General features: G+C 39.8%; 1 protein-coding gene across 1 annotated transcript in view; it reads left to right on the top strand.

Moving 5' to 3' along the window:
• Positions 1–5,172: 5,172 nt before the first annotated feature.
• Positions 5,173–21,971, top strand: part of LOC127803550 (uncharacterized) — a 43,362-nt gene continuing 26,563 nt past the window's right edge. Inside the window, exon 1 of the mRNA XM_052339849.1 lies at positions 5,173–5,441. Coding sequence (XP_052195809.1) covers positions 5,227–5,441 — 215 coding nt within the window. The 5' untranslated portion in view covers positions 5,173–5,226. The remainder of the gene's footprint in view (positions 5,442–21,971) is intronic.

Raw genomic sequence — 21,971 nt, 5'->3', positions numbered from 1 at the left:
CAAGTCGATCGATTGCCCCTTGTGGTCGCCTAATTGTTCTTTTAGTGCCAGCAAAACCACCCTCAATTCATCATTCAAGCTTTCGATAAGCTCTTCTACAAATCATAACCCTGGGTCGTCGTTGATGGAGGGTGGGAAATCTTCTATGTGTTAATATTGCCATTATTAGTCTCTATATTATAGTTGGGTTATAAGGGTTTGAAAGTCTACAATATGTATGCTAAGATAAGTGGCCACAAGTATGTTATGAATGTCGGATGAGTGGTCATATGTGTAAGTCGGTGTGGGTAATAATAAGGCCTAATTCCATAAATGTGCTAGTAGTTGCCTATGGGTATATTCCCAATGGGAAGTTGGTGCTCAATATAGTTGGGCACTCTCGATCTTCTTGCCCTGGGTTTATGAATGCATTAGGAGTCATGAATATGTCCCTAAGGTGATAATACTTAGGTGGTTGTGGTAAGTGTTGGCTTGGAAGAATCACTAAAAGGGGTGACCATGTGTAGGAAATTGTGTAATTGTACTTATTATGCTTTGAATAAGCTCCCAAACCATCATAAGATCTTCTAGCTAGCCTCTCCCATCAATTTTAATCTTGTATATCATCTTTGGAGAGTAGGGAGAATGGTTGTTCAATTATGGGTGCACTTGTGCAAACATTCTATGAAAGGGGGCATTGGGTGCTATGGGTGTATAAAGGTATGAAAGAGGTTAAGACTCACACAAACTACTTTCCAAGGAGGTAATGGCGATAAACCCATAAGAATGCATGGTGTTGCTTGTTGTGTATGAGTGGGGGAAGAGGGGCGCACCCAATATCTTATATGGCAATGTGTTTGCGTATATTACATGGCGATGTGTCCGCGTATCTTACATGATGGTGGTGTGCCCACTTATCTTGTATGGTGGTGTTTCTACGTATATTATATGGTGGTGTGTCTGTATATCTTACATGGCGGTATGTCCGTGTATCTGCGTGAAATTAGAAAGAGTCCTACTAGGTCGGTGGGGGCTTATATTGACTGAGGGAGCTTCGGCTCGTGATACTTGCCAGAGTGATCTAGTGCATGTGATACTCACCCAAGGCAGTCAGTGCAGGTGGGGCTTCAACCCTTGATGCTAGGCTAGTGAGAATCTAGTACGTGAGATGACATTGATCCTTATATTAATTTGGTAAGGTTATTGTTATTTTGGCTTCCATGGCAATATGATAGAGATGTAAGCATGTGATGTAGCTATATTGTTAACTCTCATAATAGCATGATAACACTATTGTTATGCGCTTGGTATGTTAATATTGTTGATACGTGACACAACGAGGTATGGGAAGGGATTGTGCATTGTGGTGAACAATTCTAACTTATTATACTCCCGTTGTTGTATTCACATTGTGGTTCATATTTCCTCTAGCAGGCTTTGATTATACTTGTTGAGTCTTGCAACTCACTCCTTTGTTTTGCATCATTCCGGGTGAGGGAAAATCGCTAAATGGCTAAGTGAAACAAAGTTTGAATCTTGAGTAGCATGTATACAGTGACATCTCGACCAAAAGATCCCTAGGCATGTATTAGGGTGTGAGGATGGACTTTATATGTATTTTATAAATATTACACCCTTTATATCGTGTGTTATATGAGAGATAAGGCCAAGTGGGCCAATGTTGTATGTAGGAAGTTCTAATAAATTTTGTGGTATCCCTTTCTTTAACATCCCACTTCCCTAATTTCTCCTAGTAACGGGGTCTTCGGAAGGCAGGCGTTACATTGGTTGTGTTGTGTTAATATCTTCATGTTATCTAATCAAAAATTCATACCAAAGATGCCAAGTTACTATTCTCCATCCCATCATTAAGACCCATAAAATAATTTGGCCCAATTAAAGACTAATTAATTAGAATTTAAGTCGAAAATGGACTACCCAGACTATTTGTTGTAATACTAAACAATTGTTTTTGCCCTTTTGATGTCCATCTTTAGTTTGTCTTAACCCAAGCCCATTTGGACTTCTTTAGGTTCAAAATAAGCTTTCGACCAACCCGTTATTTGTTTTAACCAACTTCAAGACACAATACCAATTTCTATTAAGATTGGGTCTTATAGGTTCGTCTTTAATTGAATCTATAGAGCTTGGCATCTAGATTGACTCAAATTGATTTGGTTTTGTTGCATTTTCATACTCAATGTTAGCTCCATAACCTAACAAAATTGGTTTATTTTATTTAATTTTGGCAAATTACACTTAGATTTGTTTTCTTTGTGAATTCATGTTTAGTTATAGTAAATACCTCTCAATAATTTATCAAATTATCACCAAGTCCCAATTTGGTCTAATTTTAAAAAATAGTTATTAGTATCCAAAATTTTCTAAAATTTTTAGATATTGCAACCCAATGGGGTCAAAAATTACCTACAACTATCTACTAATTCTTGTTGTTATTAACGTAATATAACAATTGAAACTTGTTTGTCTTAAGAAAGCTCAACAGAAAGTCGGCAAGGCTAGGCGAAAGAGCAAGGTTGACTCAGAAGAGGTCATCTAGAAGGTCTTTGAGGCATTTGTAGCTCCAAAAGAGTCTTCCAAGAAAACTGTGGAAGGGTTTTTCAAAAAAATTGTCGGAAGAGTTTCGGGTCTTCCGATCTACAAGGTAGAAGACAATCAAAAGGCATGCAAGAATCTCTCCCACGGTGACCCTCCAATGCCTAAGTCAAATATAATCATGGTGTGAAAGCAATTATGTAAATTTAGAGAAATGTGGATAATGCCTTCGAAATAGTAGAGTCTCTTTGGAAGAGGTGTACGCGGAATAGTCGGAAAGAGATCTCAGATCTAGGGAAAAGTCTAGGAAGGTGAAGGGTCAAGGGATATTTATACCCCTAGAAGAATTGGGACATGTGGCAAGCTAAGATATGTGGCACACATGCATGGTGACACGTGGCACGACCCTTTCAGGTAAGGGTGTTCAATTATCACTAGGTTAGACTTCAGGAAGACCTTGAGCCAAGCCTTCAAGGAAACTATTCTCTAAAGGGTCTTCAGAAGACTGTGTTAGCCTTTAAGAAAATAAAATCTTGAAGGGTCTTCAGAAGAATACTTAAGCTTGTCTTCGAAAAGGTACTTGGGTCTTCAAGGAACAATGCCCCTGAAGACGGCCCCCGAAGACCCTTTCGAGAGAAGGTACTCTCTTAAGCTGGGGTTGACTTCTTTGGGAAGACTCCCCCATAGGCCCTCCAAATGAAACACCACAGGGGATATGTTACAACACTTGCACTTGTCTCAACCATTTAACCAACCATGCCATAGCCCTAGCATCATGTTTACATTCGTACCACCATGTCAGCACGATGCCATGCGCCAGCAAATCTTGCCCATTGTGTTGCTTGCACATGATATCACTACAACTATCTGCACGTGTGTGTCAATTGTACCACCCACGCATATGTGCGCACACGACATGCTACTCTATGTGTGCATTCGTGTTGCCTAACACATGCCACTACGTGATCTTAGTGGCTTTTTAGCGCGACACCCTTGTGCTTGCCCTACCACTTGAACCTTCAACCCACAATGCATCTTTTTATAGAAGTATCTACTCTCACGCCTTGTGCTACCTCAACGTTTACTACCTTGGCATATCGTCCTCACGTCGTCTTGCTACATTAACTTAAAGTGCTCACCCATGAGCGTGTTACGGACCTTATAATATATTAATATAGTATATAATATATAATATATGTTATAAATATTTTATTATATATAATGTATATAAATAATATGTACTTCATATTCAAAATAATATATGATTTGTTATTTTGAAGTTTAATACTTAATAAATGTATATGATGAACATAAAATTTTAATTCTAAGCCATAAATGTATTCTTAAAATTTTCAAATTCTTTCCTAAAAAATTGCAAACTACCAATCACAACTATGTTACTTTTTCAAAAAAAATTTATCTTCCTAGTAATGAGACTCCCATTAATGATTTTCGCAAGAATGTCATTCCTAAGAAAGTAAAAGTCATTCCTAAGAAAGTAAAAGGTGAAAACACACTACACCTTAAGGTTAAACACGAGTGTTGAGTGCATTTTACGTATGTTTTGAGAAAATATTTTATTGAAAAAGATTTTATGACACCAAAATATAGTATATGTTTATATAATGGTACAAATTTGGACATTTTTTTGGTAAAAAATGACGTTAATTAAGTAAAATTAAAAACTAAAAATTAACTAGATAAAAATAAAGAAGTCTCACTAGACAAGAACCATCATCAGTTATGGGTTCAACCCAACTGTTGTCTGCAACTTCCTTTATACTTCTTATTTTTTTCCTTTTCTTTCTTTTTCGTCGCTTCATTGCCCCCCCTCTCTCTCTCACACACACACACATGTGCATGCACGCCCACACTTACAGGTGTAACAAGTTTGTTCCAAAACCTATCTTGTTTGATGATGGGTTGGATTTTAGAACAAACCTATCATAGAAAAGTTCATTTCTAAGAAAGTAAATGAGTCTCAATGATATAAAGAAGAGGATAACGAGAAGAAAAAACAAAGAAAAGAAGAAAACTAGTAGTACCGATCATTGATGCATGGAAACATTAAAAATATGTCGTTTCTGAAATGTGTTCTTAGCTTGAAATGTCAAGAAACACAAATATATATATATATATAATTTTTTTGTGTGGCCATTTTCATAATTTTGAAAATATTTTGGGCCATTTTGGAATATTAAAAAATATTAAAAATGCTTTCAGTTTCTGTTCCACAAAAAATCAATTTAAAACTTTTTTCCATGAAATTATTTTTGATATAATATTTTTAATTAAATAAAAATATAATATTTCAAATATTATTAAAAAATTTATCACAAGATTTTTTGACATTAGATTGCATGATGAAATTAATTTTAATTTCAGTACTTAATAGATCATATAAAAGTAATTTGAAACACCAAGTTAATACCCATTTATAAAATAATTTTATCATTAAAATATAATTAATTTTCATCAAAGACAAAACATAAATCTATCAAAAATATACATTCTACTCGTTGACGGGTCAAGCCGGGCCGGCTCGCCGGTTCCCATCGTATCATTGGTGCTACCCAATTGGGCGCTCGGGTGAGGATGGGCACTAAAATGAGCAGGCATGGCGCACGATAACATTTGACAAAGGGGTGTGGACGGGGTGGGGGGAAGAAAGCTGGGCGGGGGCCGTGGAAAATGAGCGGAGGGGCGGAAGAACTGCCGCGGAAGGAGGCGACCGCGCTGAAGGGGCACGAGGGGGCGGTTTTGGCGGCGAGGTTCAACGGCGACGGTAATTACTGTCTCTCCGGCGGCAAGGACAGGACCATCCGCCTCTGGAATCCCCACCGCGGCATCCATATCAAGACCTACAAATCCCATGGTCGTGAAGTCCGCGACGTCCACTGCACCTCGTACTCTCTCTATCTCTTATTAGTGGAATTTTGCATAAATTGTTATCTGCATAGGGTTGTGCGGGAGTGATCTTCTATTTCAACACTAGTAGAAAATGTCCTTAATTATTGTTCTTTGTTCAGTTTTTGCTGGTTGGGGGTAAGGCTTTAGGAAACTGAGTTGAATTGTGTTGTGTTGTGGATATGGGTACGATTTTACAAAAAAATTTGTTTTAAGCGTATTGAAATGCTGTTCATAGAAGATTATTGATCCAATCTTTCATCTGGTCATTGTCATATATATGTGGTAGCACATTACTTTTCTTGAAATATAAACTTGATTGGTTAGAGAATGTAACAAGGGGGCTTACACAACTGAACATAACTAATGACAACTGCCTTACATGATAGGCTTAAACAACGGAAATATGACTGAAACAGACAAAAATAAAAATAAACAAATCATAAAAGTCATTAAGCCTGCTGCATTACTTCCTCCAATCCTTCCCCTTCTTGTAACCATGGGTATGGCACCTATAAACACAAGTTGCAGGCTGTTAGTGCTGGCACATAACACTGTCCTTAAGCTTGATGTGGTGGAACGGCATATACTGTCTTTGAGATGATTTTAAGCATATCTACGTTGTTGGGAATGGATGGAGGTTAATTTAGGAGCCATCTTTGGTAGGTACATGTGAGGTTGAGGAGGCTGTTTTGCTGTATAACTTTATGTGATATATACAGATTGAAGGTTCACAAGTGTTTTTGGGATATCAACTTCAAAAGTGATAGGAGGTGGAGGAAATGTTGGAGCTAATCACTTGGCGTATTTTCAGCTTTTATGGGCAGAAAAAGGCCCATCCTTCCTTTGCATAAGAGTTTGGGTATCTCATGCTCCATGAGGCTTATTGTCTTGTTTTCAGTCTGGATCACAGATGAGGTCATAACTATGATTAATTTTATCTAAAGGAGGTAGACTTGTTTCATTTGGTACTGCATGAATAAAGGGAATGGAAACAAGTGTATTGTCTCCTTATTCTTAGCCTTGTCTCTCAGTTTGGAGTTTTCTTCTCAAAAATTTGTTGTGGGGTAGCTTTTCCCACAAATTCTCTCATCCATAACTTTCTTGAAGATATGGGCAGATCTTTATTTAATTGTTTCTTAAATCATATCAAAACATTTATGATTCAAATTTTGAATTTTTGAGAGCATTTTTAGTATTTTTTTTGTTATAGAAGAGATAGTTTCTTTCTCATATGGATCAGTTGTTATGTTTTAATTAGAATAAGTTTAACTTGTAATGAAAAAAGAAGAAAGCAGGCACTGACCTGTCCCATAAAAAACCTACCATTGATTCATAACTTGCGAAAGATAAATTTATATCACATTGGATGTTGCAGCATATTTGATAGAAGCCAATATTCTACAGTATATTACAAGATATTGTGATTTGTCTATTGTCAGAACCTAATTCTGACAAGGAAACTCTCCCGGAATTCAATGGGGAATTCCCGCAATTCAATGGGGAATTGCGCTTGATCGGAAAGATAATAGAGAGGGCGAAGGAATGGAAAGAACAGAGACAGAGAGAGATTGAGAGAATTGAGAGAGGAGAATTGAATCAATTGTATTCAATCATGCCTCTATGGGCCGCGGGAGTTGGCTTATATATCCATCCTTTGAAGGATTGGTGCCAACATTTGAATTACATCTTCCACATTCTTCTATGTAACCATCTCCTCTTGTACACTCTTCTTGCATGTAACCACCCTCTTCCTTTATTACAATAATACCCTGAGTATATTCATAATGCCCTTCCTGCTTCAGTAGTTCCCTCTAGTCACGTGACAATTCCCCCCCACTTGAAACCTTACTTGTCCTCAAGAAGGTTAGAGTAGGCTTGTTGCCCTGGGAAATTGCTTCAAGAGATTGGGTAGATACTCCCACATGTTGTTTTCTAGGTGGAGGTTACATCAACGCACAAGCACTTGTGTGACTGGTACCCTCTACTTGAAGGTGACCTATTTACCCACAATAGCTATAAGTTCAACCTCTTGTTGAATTCCTTGAATTGCTGGCGGTAGAGTAGGACTTATAGGGTTGTGGCCGGTAGAAGGCTTAAGGAGAGACACATGAAACATAGGTGGATGTTGGACCCTTTTGGTAGGTGTAGTTTGTAAGCAGCCTTTCCCACTTGAGCTATCACTTCATAGGGGCCATAAAATTTGGGGCTGAGCTTAGTTACTGCATTTGGTGATAGTCTTCAATTGGACTTGCCTCAACTTCAAATGCACCTTATACCCCACAGAGAAGGACCTCTCACTCCTTTTCTTGTCAGCAAATTGTTTCATCCGATTTTGTGCGTTAGCCAACTCCTTCTTTAGGGTTTGCATCATTTGTTGCCTCTGGGACAGATAGTTGTCTACCATGGCTACTAGGTTTTAGCTTCTTCCAATTGGTAACAAAGGTGGCTTATATCCGAAAAGGGCCTCAAAGGGTGTCATCTTCAGGGTGGTGTTTGTTGTTTGTCAAGTCTCGAATTCGAGACTTGGACAATTCTGAGAGAACCGAAGGTTTAAAGAGGAAAATGAGGGAGAATTTGAAGTAGAGAAGGAGAAAGAAAGAGAGGGAAAGAACCGAATGCTTTTCATTAATAGTTCCCACCCTCTTTTACAATGCCTTTTATAGGCTAGCACCCTCGGTTTGTTAATGTAACCGACTAGGTACAATCCGTCTAAGCGGTAACCGCCAGCCCACATGCTACTACTCATTTATTATAGCTACAACTATGCTTCTATATGCTCATTACAATTATGCCCTTAGGCTCATGACAATCCCCTCCCCTTGAAATCTTCCTTGTCCCCAAGGAAGGTGAGTAGTTGAGCAGCTCGTGGAAATTGTTTCAGCAACTATGGTAGGTATTCCCAAGTGGTGTTCTCGGGGTGTCGGTGTGACCATTGGACCAACACTTGAATGAGGGGTAAGGGCCCTTGATAGATTACCCTTCTGTCTATGATAGCTAGAGGCTCCGCCTCTTCCTCTACGTCTTCGTTTGTTGGCGACGGGTCGGGGCTAACAGTAGCATTAGGCTCCACATACTTCTTCAGGAGAGAAACATGAAAGACCAGATGGCATTCCACGCCCAGAGGCAACTGTAGCTTGTAGGCCACTTTGCCCACCCGTTCTAGTATGAGAAACGATCGAAAGTACTTTGGACTTAGCTTGGTGGGGGTTGTAGCAAAGAAAGAGTGTTGTAGAAATCGTCTGACCTTTAGAAAGACCTGATCCCCCACATTGAAATTCCTGTCACTTCTCCTACAATTAGCAGCTTGTTTCATCATGTTATAGCTGTAGCCAACTCTTGCTTGAGTATAAAGAGCATCTCCTTTCTTCTATGTAAGTATTTTGCCGCATTGGTTCGTGTCTCCATGAAGTCAGTCACAGCGGGCAATGTGGATGTCTTATATCTGAATAGAGCCTCGAAAGGGGTCTTCTTGATTGAGCTGTGGTAGCTTGTGTTATACCACCACTATGCTAGGGATAGCCACCTTCCCCAACTCTTAGGCCTTGCAAAACACATACATCTTAAATAAGACTCCAAGCACTAGTTAACCCTCTCGGTCTGCCCATCTAACTCATGATGGTATGTGGAGGACATATGCAGACCCACCCCTAGGCCCTTGAACAGCTCATGCCAGAAGTGGCTGGTAAATACTTTGTCTCGATCTAAAACAATGGATTTAGGTATCCCTTGCATCTTAGCCATCGTATCAATGAGCACTCGAGCAACTTCCTGGGCTGTGAATGGATGTGTGAGGCTGATGAAGTGAGCAAACTTTGTCAGTCTGTCAACCACTACTAGGATCACGTTTTTGCCTTTAGACTTGGGTAGGCCCTCAATAAAGTCCATGGATATCTCCTCCTATGCCTACTTTGGTATAGCCAGTGGTTGTAACAACCCTAGGTAAGCCACTTGTTCATGCTTGCATCGTTGGCATGTCATGCAAACTGCCACAAACTCCATCACCTCTTTTTTAAGCCCTGGCCAAAAGAACATCAGTCAAACTCTATAATAGGTAGCTCTGACCCTGATTGCCCTCCTAGAGGAGAGCTATGTAGTGCTTGCAATATCTTGGATTTTAATTCTCTGTCATCCTCCACAACCAATCTACCTTTAAACTTGATTAGACCATTGGAGATAGAGTACCCCTGTTCATTGTTATGCCTAACTACCAGCTGAGTCTGCAAGGATTTAATCCATTCAGATTTATCATAACTCTTAGTGACATCTTTGACCCAATCGGGTACCACCATTGTAATGGCTTTACACACCCCTTCTTCTTCTCTTCTCGACAAGGCATCTGCCACAATATTTTCTTTGTCCTTCCTATACTGTATCACATAATCCAGGCCCAGTAATTTTGATACCCCCTTCCTTTGTAGATGTGTATACAATCTTTACTGTAGAAGGTGTCTCAGACTTTTATGGTCTATCCTTATGATGAATGTGGCTCTCACCAGGTAGTGCTTCCATTTGTCGATGGCTATGATCATTGCTAGCAATTCTTTTTCATACACACTCAGTCCCCGTTGCTTAGCAACCAATGCCTGATTGATGTAGGCTAAGGGTCTTCCTTCCTGTATCAACACTGTTCCTAACCCAATGTTGCATGCTTCTGTCTCAATCACAAAGGGTTTAGAGAAATCAGGTAGGGCCAAAACCAGGGGCTTGTGTCATTTCCCTTTTAAGTGTAATGAAAGCAACCTCAGCTGGGGAATTCCATCTAAGTGGTCTTTCTTGAGTAACTCAATCAAGGGCTTACTGATTACCCCGTAGTATTGTATAAACCTCCTGTAATATCCCGTTAGCCCTAGGAATCCCCTCAACTCCCTTATAGATGAAGGCCTAGGCCATTCTTGCAATTTTATTGGGGTCTGTACTGACTCCTTGACTCGAGATGATATACCCTAAATATTCCACCTCACTCTTTGCAAATGAACACTTTGAGGGTTTCACATATAATTGGTTGGCTTTCAGGATTTCAAATGTGGGTTAGGTGTTGTTTGAGGTTGGGATTGTAGACCAAAATATCATCAAAGAATGCTAGAATAAATTTCCTTAGGTAGGGGGCAAATAGGTGGTTCATTAGAGCCTGGAAAGTGGCTAGGGCATTGGTGAGGTCAAATGGCATCACTTGGAATTCATAGAGGCCTTGGTGTGTTCTGAAGGCCGTTTTCTGTATGTCTACAGGGTTCATTCTGATTTGATGATACCTTGCACATAGGTCTAGTTTAGTGAAGATGGCAGCCCCATTTAGTTCATTGAGCAAGTCTTCAATCAAGGGAATAGGAAATTTATTTTTCACGGTGAGGTCATTTAGTTGTCTATAATCTATGCAAAAGTGCCAGGTGTCGTCCTTCTTTTTGACAAGAAGTATAGGAGATGCAAAGGGGCTCTGGCTAGGCTGAATAATTGAAGCACTGAGCTTGTTTTTTACTTGTTTTTCAATTTCAGCCTTCTGGTAAGGGGGGTAACAATAGGCTTGGATATTGACTAGCTCGGAGTTGGGTTTCAAGGGTATGGAATGGTTGAAAAGTCGATTTGGGGGCGTGTGGTTCAACAAATAAGTCTTTGAATTCTAAAAGTATGTAATTCAGTAGGGTAAGTTGCCTTTGCAAAGAGGTCAGTGACTAGAGGGCCCTCCTGTTCTCCTTCATCCATCTCCATGGCTCGGATGGAAAACATCTGAGATATCTACCCCTTTCCCTTAGATAACAACCTTTGTAACCTTTTGCTTGTGATCACCTTACATTGTCCTGCCTCTAGGCTCCCCTTTAATGCTAGCTTCTTCCCTTTCAGATCTAGAGTGACTTTTAGTTTATTGAAGTCGAAGTTAGAGGACTTATTGTCCTCATCCAGTTCACCCCTAGGACTATGTCACAGCCTCCTAGCTCTAGAATTCTCAAGTCAATAGAGAACTCCTCCCCTTGCACCAACCATTTAAAGCCCACACTTTTATAATGGCTATACATCTTATTGTTGTTGGCTACAGTTACTGATAAGGGGGTAGTATCCATGAGTGTGCACCCCAATTCAATGGCAATCGCTTCGTTGAGGAAGTTGTGGGTGGTGCCACTGTCAATCAGTACCATGATCTTTGTCTTGCCCACTCTACCTTCCACTTTAATGATTTTCCCTACGGGTCCCCCCTTGAGTGCATGAAATGAGATTTCCCCCCCTTCGTCAACAGGGTCATGTTGGGGGGTCTCTTCCATTGTCTCCTCACTATCCTCTTGCTCTTCCCCAACTATATTCTCCTCACCTTCTTCCATGTTCAATAGTTGCTTTTGGCATTGATGGCCGGGACTATAAAGGTCCCCACATTTGTAACACAACCTCATTTGTCTCCTCTGCTCCATAGTGGGATTTCTATTAGTCAGGGCCTGCTAATTTCCTCTTGATGGGCCTGAATCAGGGGAACCATATGAAGAGAAGCCCTGTTTCTCTTGTAGATTGCTTCCAACGTTAATTCTTGTAGTCGGGCCTTCTCTGCTACCTGCCTAACGGTGGTTGGCATCATCATCCTAACCATCGATCTCAACTCATCCTTAAGCCCGTTAATAAAGCTGGACGCAAAGGATTGTTGGCTAAGCGTTCCACATTGATGCTCCTAACTCAAAACTTTTTCAGATACTCTGTTACAACCCCCTCTTGTTTGATTTTATTGAATTCTTCTATCACATCCGCCATGTTTTTTTCTCCAAATCTCCTGCACAACTCTTCGGCAAAGTCGATCCATCTCACCCCAAGCCCTCTGGACCTGAACCACCCTTGGAACCAAGAATCAGCCGTATCATTGAGATAGGCTGTGGCCAAGGTAATTCATTGTGGCTTAACCACACTGTAGTATTGAAAAAAGCGTTCACATCGACGGATCCACCACCTTGGCCTGGTTCCGTCAAACAATGGTATCTCCAGCCTTGGCATCGACGTGTGAGTACTAGATTGGAAATTAAAATCCCTTACTTGAGGGTCCATCTCAATTCCTTGCACCCTTTCCGACTCTGTTTCTCCTGGAGGCCTTGAAAGTATACCAAATCCGTTTGAATTTGGTCTAGCTCCGGATCGAGGGGGAAATTCTAGGGGTAAACGGAATTGTGGTAGGGACGACAGCATGTTGAACATGTTGTTGATCCTTTGGTCGAACTGAGCCATCGCGTCCCTGTGCCTCTCCAATTCCCTTTGCATATCCTCATGAGAAGTCGCCAATTCCTCCCGCATTCCTTCTCGAATTGCAACTACATCTTCCCTGCTTTGAGTGATAGCTTCATGTGTCTACGTCATCCCAAACTCCAGTGCTTCCATTCTCGACTCCAGTTGTTTGAGTCTCGTTCCTTCCGCCATTGTTTGCTCACAATTCACCACGCTTTCACTTGCAGAACGCTGCCAAGGGTCGCTAACTCTAATACCAATTGTTAAGTCTCGAATCTGTCATGACCCTAAGGTTTAGCTAGGGTCTAGGAAGGAATTGGGAAGAATTTGGGGGAGAAACGGATAAGAATTGGAGGGAGATGTATAGCAGAAATTAAGAGAAATGGAGGGAAAACAAGGAAGAACTAGAGAGAGAAAGTAAGGAGGGAAATATGAATTCACTAAATCATTCCAACATACATTTCTCTACATACTATGGCCTATTTATAGGCTGTTCAACTGATAGAATATTGTAGAACAACATCCATGTGCACTTTAACAGAATGAATAGCATCTCCTAACCAACAATTGTAACTAATGGCAACATTGCCCCTCTAATTCCTCTTGGGTCATAACAATTCCCCCTACTTGAAAGGTTTCTTGTCCCTAAGAAACTTATTATCATTGAACCGTTGTTATTCATCTGATGCCCATCTTCACCAACTCGTTTCTTCTTCGCCTTTTCTTGTTCTCCTCTTATATTACCCTATTCTTTTTCTTTCTCTTTCCTTCTTCCTTAACAGAACTACGACTAGCGGCAAGCCCAAGTCTAGCCATCCACCTCTTCCTTATTTCCATTGAAAATGGTTCTAATGGAGCTGTCAATCCTGTAACCATCTCATTTCCAGTCATAAGAAGAAATTTAAACTTCTCTTTAAGCAAATCAACCCTTTTTGCAGCTGTTGTCCTGTTTTATGTGCTCGTGCCAATGACATACGTATGAGATGTTCCAAACAAGGTGCCCGATGCAATCCTTTCCTCCTACTCCTCAAGTACTTGGTAAAGAGGCTTTTCAGGCTCCTTCCTCGGCTGCTTCCGGAGATCAGTGAGATTAGCAGGGCTATCCTCTTTCCTGGCAGCTACCATTCTCGTTCTTAGTACCTCATCAGCCTCCTACTCCTCTTTAGCTGCATGAACACCACCTTCCTCTTCCATGGCTACTATATCAGCTCCTTGCACTTCTTGATGAGCAGCCTTAGGAACTCTTATGACAACATTAGTTTTGGGCCTTTCTCCAAACCAAGTACACAAGGCATTTACAAACTATGGCCAGCTCCATTCTGCCCTTCCCCAACTCCAATTCTGGAACCAAACGCATGGGATTCCACTCAGATTAGCTGCAACCATTTTTACCTTCTCCATTTCAGCTACCCAGTGTTGGTAGAACACCTGTTCACATTGCCAGATCCACCATTTTGGTCTATCCCTGTCAAACACTAGAATAGCCAATGGAGCAAAAGTGGGCAAATCGGCACTTGGAATTGAGGTCGACAAAGTCTAATTAGCAGTCTGGAATTTATGTGAACACCGGATCAAAAAAATCATCCAAGCTGCCTACGAAGGTCCTTAACTTCCTTTGTTGCAGCAATTAGTCCTTCGGCCATCTCCTTAGTTCAATTCCTTGAAATTACACCCTATAGCAGCTTCTTGATCAGCCTCTAAGGATCCCTTCGGAAACTCCTTCTTGTATTAAAATTCAGCAATCCTTAATCCCCAAAATCTAATTCAGCCCCGCATTGGTTGCTTCCAGTTCAAAAACCTCAATTCTTGCTGTTGAACAGGATCAAACTCAGATTCTCCAAAATTCGACAGTGATTGCAATGGCTCTAATTGCTCGACTTCACTTCTCACCACTTCCCAATCTGAGTTGAGAATCACAACTGAAATCAAAGTGATCCAGGGATCACCCCAGTCTCACCCACTCACCGAAGTGGAAGCCACAGCAGCGCACCTAGATTTGAATCTCGGCGCCTTTAATCTGAGTCCTCTCCCTGGATCGCCTGAATAGCTTGGCTTTGCTTGCTGCCAAAACTCACCACACCAGCCAGCAACCTAGGGTTGGTGCTCTTGAAGAATCATGTCGGATTTCCCAAATAGCAGTCGCCTACGAATCTGCTTCCCAATTCGCAATTGGCTGTTCTGGATCCACCTCCTCTATTGATCGATTCCGATGCAGCCAATAAAATCTGCTGGAATCTAGTCAAAAATAACCTGGAACTCGCCTCTCTCAGCTTCCAGAGAACCAAGCAGATCCACTTCGTTAGGATCACTTTTGATCAGCAATTTGCTGATGTTCCACAATCACACAAGAGATTGTTTTTTGTCATTGCCTTCCTCAAAATCCAAATTCAGCAGTACTAAGCTCACCTCAATCAACTGCACATGATTGCGTATGTTCGCAGTCACCGTCGGAATCGCCTTTCGAGTTTCGAACACAATTTACCAGAATTCACAGTCGGAATCAACTCCTAACTCCGCCTTCAAGATCCGTTTCCGATCCAAAACCCGCTGCGCCACTCTGATAACAACATTTCTACTGTGCACATACTTCCGGAACTTGATTGGATCGGTTCAGCCTCCAGATTCACGTCACAAAATCCATTGCACATGCAACAATTAGACCTAGAATCGCCGGTCTCTTTCACCTTTAAAATCGCGACAACCACATACTGATCGGCTCTGCTTCAATTCGCCTCAGGCCTGCGTACTTGCTTACCCAAGCTCCGTAACCACCAGAATTCCTTATCTCTGCATTGGCTCAAATCGCAGAACTCTGCTTCCAGATTACAGCTAAGATCAAGGTCAATTGCGTTAGATTCCTCTCTAAGGAATGTCGCCTCCAATTTCAAGTCAGATCAGATTACAGAACCGGCTCCGCCTACGCAATTCAAATCTGAGACGAAATTTACAACCGCAAGACTACCTTACCTCTCGACTGAATCAAGTTAGAGATCACCTAGCCACAATTCGCCCTTCCACCTTGAGCAAGACTTATCGAAATTCGCAGTCGGACGTCCTCCTCTTGCTTCACCTTCCAAGATCGACCGATAGTTGCTTGCTTGCTTGGTTACAATCAACCCTTGGTTCCTTCGGAATCGGATTGGAAATGTTAGCCGATCTGATTTGTTGAAGCTCCTCGAGAGTTCGACTGTATCGCTGGAAATTCACGACTAAGGATTGATCGGCCTTCTTTACCTTTAGTTCCGAGCCAACATTGACCTCCTCGTGCGTTGGAATCAAATTCCGAGATTCAACCGGAAGTCGGAATTGCCTAGCCAAGTCGCCTTCAAATCCCGAACTAGAATTACTGCCAATAGTCGATCGGAATTCACCAACAGATCTTGGTTTCGATCAATCCTTGTTTCCTTCCTACTTAGATCTGAAATGTGAACAAAATCGTTGCTCGAATTCGCCTGAACTATCAGTTTCTGTAATCGCCTCTGCCTCGTCTTCGTGTCTAGATTGATTGAAATCACAATCGAGGAACGACGGCTCTGATACCAAATGTCACGAGGTTTAGCTAGGGTCTAAGAAGGAATTGGGAAGAATTTGGGGGAGAAACGGATAAGAATTGGAGGGAGATGTATAGCAGAAATTAAGAGAAATGGAGGGAAAACAAGGTAGAACTAGAGAGAGAAAGTAAGGTGGGAAATATGAATTCACTAAATCATTCCAACATACATGTCTCTACATGTTATGGCCTATTTATAGGCTGTTCAACTAATAGAATATTGTAGAATAGCACCCATGTGCACTTTAATAGAATGAATAGCATCTCCTAACTAACAATTATAACTAATGGCAGCATTGCCCCTCTAATTCCTCTTAGGTCATGACAGAATCTAAGACTTGGACAATTCTGAGAGAACCGAAGGTTTAAAAAGGAAAAGGAGGGAGAATTTGAAGTAGAGAGGGAGAAAGAAAAAGAGGGAAAGAATTTAGAGAGGGAAAGAACCAAATGCTTTACATGAATAGTTCCCATCCTCTTTTATAATGCCTTTTATAGGCTAGCACCCTTGGTTTGTTTATGTAATCGATTAGGTACAATCTGTCTAAGCGGTAACCGCCAGCCCACATGCTACTATCCGTTTATTATAGCTACAGCTATGCTTCTATATGCTTATTACAATTATGCTCTTAGCCTCATGATAGTGTTGTACCACCATTGTGCTAATGGAAGCCACTTGTGCCACCCAATAGGGTGCACTAAGAACACACATCTTAGACAGGTTTTCAGGCATTGATTGATCCTTTCAGTCTGCCCATCCGTTTCCGGATGGTAAGATGAAGACATGTGTAACTAAGTTCCTAGGGATTTCATTAGCTCCTTCCAAAGTAGGCTTGTGAAGATTTTGTCTCTATCTGACACAATCACCTGAGGCAATCCATGTCATTTCCCTACTTGGTCTAGAAACACCCTAGCCACCTCTTGTGCGGTGAAAGGGTGAGCTAGACTCAAGAAATGAGCATATCTCGTCAGCCTATCAACCACTACCAATATGCAGTCCTTTCCCTCTGATTTTAGTCGACCTCAGCCCTCCACAAAGTTCATGTTGATATTGGTCCACTCTTTATTAGGAATAGGCAAGGGTTGCAACAAACCCAGAGAATGAATGTTTTCATGCTTTTACACCTGTTGCAAATGTCACAATTCTTCACATACTCCTTTATAGCCCTTTTTAACCCTGGCCAATAAAACAATTGTTTGATCCTTCCATATGTATTTTGAACCCCTGAATGCCCCCCAATTGGGGAGTCATGTAAGGCTCCAATATATTCTTCCTGGGGGATTCATCCTCCCCAATCGCTATTCTGTTGTAGTGTGTAGGCACAAGACGACTGATATAAGATCCCCTGAGAAGACATAAAGGTAGTGAAGGGGTAGAAAAATATTCAGGGGCATTGTCACTGCGCAAAACTTGAATAAATGTATAAAATTGTGTTTTGACTTCAGCACAAAAGGATTCAAAAATTGAAAATAACTCAGAATGATTTTTCATTAAATATAACCAAGTGCATCAAGAATAATCGTCGATGAACGTGACAAAATATTGAAAACCTAAGACAGACACAACACGACTAGAACCCTAAACATCAGAATGAACTAAAGCAAATGGAGACATAGCTCGATTATTGACACGTTTTGAAAAAGAAGTTCTAGTATGTTTTTCAAGCTAAGAAGACTCGTAATGAAAGGTTGACAGTGTAGATAGACTGAGAACCATCTTCTGAAACTTAGCCAAACTAGGATGCCCCTAACGGTTGTGGAGAAGAGCAGGAAACTCACTCACTGAGCACGCAATAGGAGGTTTAGGAAGGTTGAGGTGATAGAGACCCTACGACTCACATCCGATGCCAAGCATATGTCCCGTACCACGATTCTAAATAGTAACAGAATTGTTATTGAAGGTGATAGAACAATTTAAGGCATGTGTAAGTTGACTGATAGATACAAGATTAAAAGGACAATGGGGAAGATAAATGACAAAATCTAAAGGTAGAGATGGTAAGGGTTTGGTAGTGCCAATAGCTTTAGCAACAGTTTTAGAACCATCGTCCAAGGTAACAAAAGGTAAAGAAACAGAACTAGTAAAATGAGAGAATAGATGGGGATTACCAGATATATTATTAGAAGCACCTGAGACTAGGACCCACGATCCTAAAAAGGATGATCGAGCGAGAAAGGTAGTGGAGTCACCAGAGTGTGCGATAAAGGCAGTTGTGGATAATGACTGCTAGGATGTCTTATACTTGAGATACTTGTCATAGTCGTCCCCAGTGAGAAGTAAGGAATTTGATGGATGTCTAGCAGAAGATTTAGATCGAGAACTATCAACAGAAGCACGAGGAGGGTGACCATGTAGCTTATAACACCATAGTTGTTGAATCGAGAATCGAAATCCTTATTTTACGAATCGTGAATCGAGAATCAAATCGAATCGTAAGATTCAGTACACATTTTTAATTTCAAATATAAATAATATATATCCATAGAAAATAAATAAAATATATTAAAATTATACCAAAAATATATTCATGTTGCCTTTAAATTCAAATTGTATCAAATCAAACCACTTTCAAAATAACAAACTAGAAAAAACAACTATTAGCCATTAGGCTACCAATAAATGCCATTGTCCATAATTTTCACAAGTTATCAATCATCTTCATCTTCAAGTTGAAGAGCATCATCATCTTCATCATCTTCAAACGTAGCCAAATCCATTTGCTCTCCATCCTCTACATCTTCCTCATCATCAATCATTTCTAAATCCAATTCTTCTTCCACATTGTCTTCAACAACTTTTCCTTTTCTTTTTCTGTCTAGCTTCAAGTTCCTTGGCCCTATATTATACAATATAAGTTATAGCATATTAGAATTCAACCCAAACTTAAACAAACACATTAACTTAGTTTTAGAATGTAGAAAACTATAAAGTATAGATATATACCTCTTCTATTATTACTTGGTTGAATACCTCCATCATCTTCAAAACATTCATTAGCATCCATCCATGAATTATCTTGGGGTAAACAAGGATCTTCTTGTTCGGTGATCCATTCATCATCGGACTCCATATCACTCAAATAAATAGGATCATAATTTTCACCTCTTTTCTCCCTCTTAGCTTGCCTTAATTCAAGTTGAATGTTATATTTCACAAAGACAAGAGCATTTAATCTTTGTTGTTCCAAACGATTTCTCTTTTTTGAATGGACATGCTCAAATGTGCTCCAATTTCTTTCGCATCCTGTAGCACTACATGTGAGACTCAAGACTCATATGGCTAGGTTTTGTAACTCTTTACATTCTTCCCCATAGCTTTCCCACCATAAAGCTAAGATAGAAAAATAAAAAACTAATTAGTCTAATTAGTTTAAAGGAGCTAACAATTGAAATTTGAAAATTAAAACATTAAATCAAAATAATACCTGGTTGCTTCTTGTCTCTTGTTAAAGTAGCCATACTCATGCCAAACAATCCGTCACCTTTTTTAAACTTTTCTAATTGCTCATCAATTTTTAGTCTTGTTTCAATATCCGGATAGATCTTTTCTATTGTCTTGTATAAACCAACTTTAACTTCTATATCCGCATTAAAAGACTCATCATATTGAAACCTTAAAAAAAATGCAATACAAGTAAGAAACAACAAAGCATATACAATACAAAAATTTGTTAGTTATAGGAAATATGATTTTAGAAACTCACTTGGGATTAAGAAAATATCCCGCTGCATGGAGTGGCCTATGAAGTTGCAAATCCCATCTTGTATCAATAATGTTCCAAATGCGCTCATACTTTATCTTTTGATGGTTGAAATTTTGTGCAATTTTCTCCTTTGCCCTATCCATTGCTTCATATATGTATCCCATTGCTGGTTTCACATCCCCATCAACAAGTCTTAAAACTTTAACAAGTGGACTTACACACTTTAAGCAATACTTGATCGATTTCCAAAACTTGTCATCGGATAACAAAATTGCTCCCACTTTAATTGCATCCACCTTAGAAGCATAATGACTTTTAGCCCACTCTTCTGATGCAAACATAGCCCTAAGAGGAATCTTATTTTCCTCAAAGCTCCTCAATGTAAGAAATGATGTAGCAAACCTTGTAACTCCTGGCCTCTTCAACTCTCTCTTCTTAGAGAACTTCCTAAACATGCTAAGGACCCAAGCATGTCTATAAATGTATACACAAACTTCTTTAGCCTTCTTTATTGTATTTGTGAAAATAGGCAACCCACCTATATCATGTAAGATCAAATCAATGCAATGTGCTGCACAAGGAGACCAAAATAATTTTTTTCTTTTCTCCATCAACAAGTCACCCGCAGCTACATAGGCTGAAGCACTATCAGTCACCACTTGAACAACATTTTCCTCCCCAATTTCCTCCACCAATGAATCAAGCAACTCAAATAACTTTTGTGCATCTTTTATAACATCTAAAGTGTCAATAGATTTAAGAAAAACTGTTCCACTTGGACTATTCACCAAAAAGTTTATAAGAGATCTACTTTTCCTATCCGTCCACCCATCCGACATCAAAGTACAACCAGTCCTTTTCCACTCCTTTTTATACTTCTCCAGCATTGAGTTTACATTGTCAACTTCCTTCTTCAAAAATGTAACCCTAGCCTCATGATAACTAGGAAGTTTTAAACCCTTACCATATTCACCAACCGCTTCCATCATTGAAGCAAAAAGAGGACTTTTTACCAAAACAAAAGGCAATGCATGTCCATACAAAAATCTACAAATGCTATGAACAACGGGCTCCCTTTTCTTAACCATTGCATTTAAAGTTTGTTGTTTTTCTTTTCCTTTAGTGACAAAGACATCCATACTAGTTTTTCTTTTTCCTCCTATCATTTGAACTTCTGTCTCTTCTTCTTGGAAATATTCTTTTTCATTCACCTTTTGTCTTTCCAATTCTCCTAATATCTGAATACAAAGTTCCCTCACATTATCTGGACATTGTGTACACGGAGCCACATTATCATGATCACCTGCAAAATGGTGTTTCATTCGATTTATCCCTCCCCATCTTTCAAGTCCACAATAATTGCACTTTAAGTTCATTCTATTTCCATTAATCCGAGTGCAATATTCCCAGATAGGATCATTATTCTTTGTTGTAGATCCCTTTTTTGATCTTGACGCCATATTCAACAAGAAAGAAAGCAATATTCTTCTAGCATTGAAAAAAAATATAAAGTCAAAATTTTGAAATAAAAAATAATACAAATATCATAAAAGAAAATAAAAAAATAGAACAAATTTGACCAGACAATAAAACATATTAGAAAAAATCAGAAACAGAAAAAAAGACACAGCACAACAGTCGACATTGCAGTGCAATAGGCTAATAGCAGGAAAATATATATAAAAAAAATAAAACAATAACAAGTTAAGTTAACAATTACAAAATAGGTTCTCTTAACCCCCAAAGTCAACAAAAATAGCTGCAAAAGACACAGCAGTCAGCACTGCAGTGCAACAGCAACAAAAAAATAAAAAAAAAACAAAACAAGAAAACTTCAAAGTCAATAAAAACAGCTGGTGCTCAGAAATAAGCATGAGTGGTTGAGGCTCATGTGCCCAGCTGCCCACATCTCTGATGTCTTTGTTAGCACGTGAGCACATGAAAAATTATAATATCATTTTCAAGGATGAAAAATGATTTGACGAGAGAAGTGGCTAGAACAGAAGCACTGGTTTCAACACTCGTCAAGACTCCCAAGCTGGATTTTCTCTAGGAATAGGCATAGAATAGAAGCACTGGTTTTAAGC

The sequence above is a fragment of the Diospyros lotus genome, chromosome 6, assembly GCF_014633365.1.
Source record: "Diospyros lotus cultivar Yz01 chromosome 6, ASM1463336v1, whole genome shotgun sequence".
NCBI lineage: Eukaryota > Viridiplantae > Streptophyta > Magnoliopsida > Ericales > Ebenaceae > Diospyros > Diospyros lotus.
Note: the sequence above shows the minus strand (reverse complement) of the source record. Positions and strands in the feature narration are given on the sequence as shown.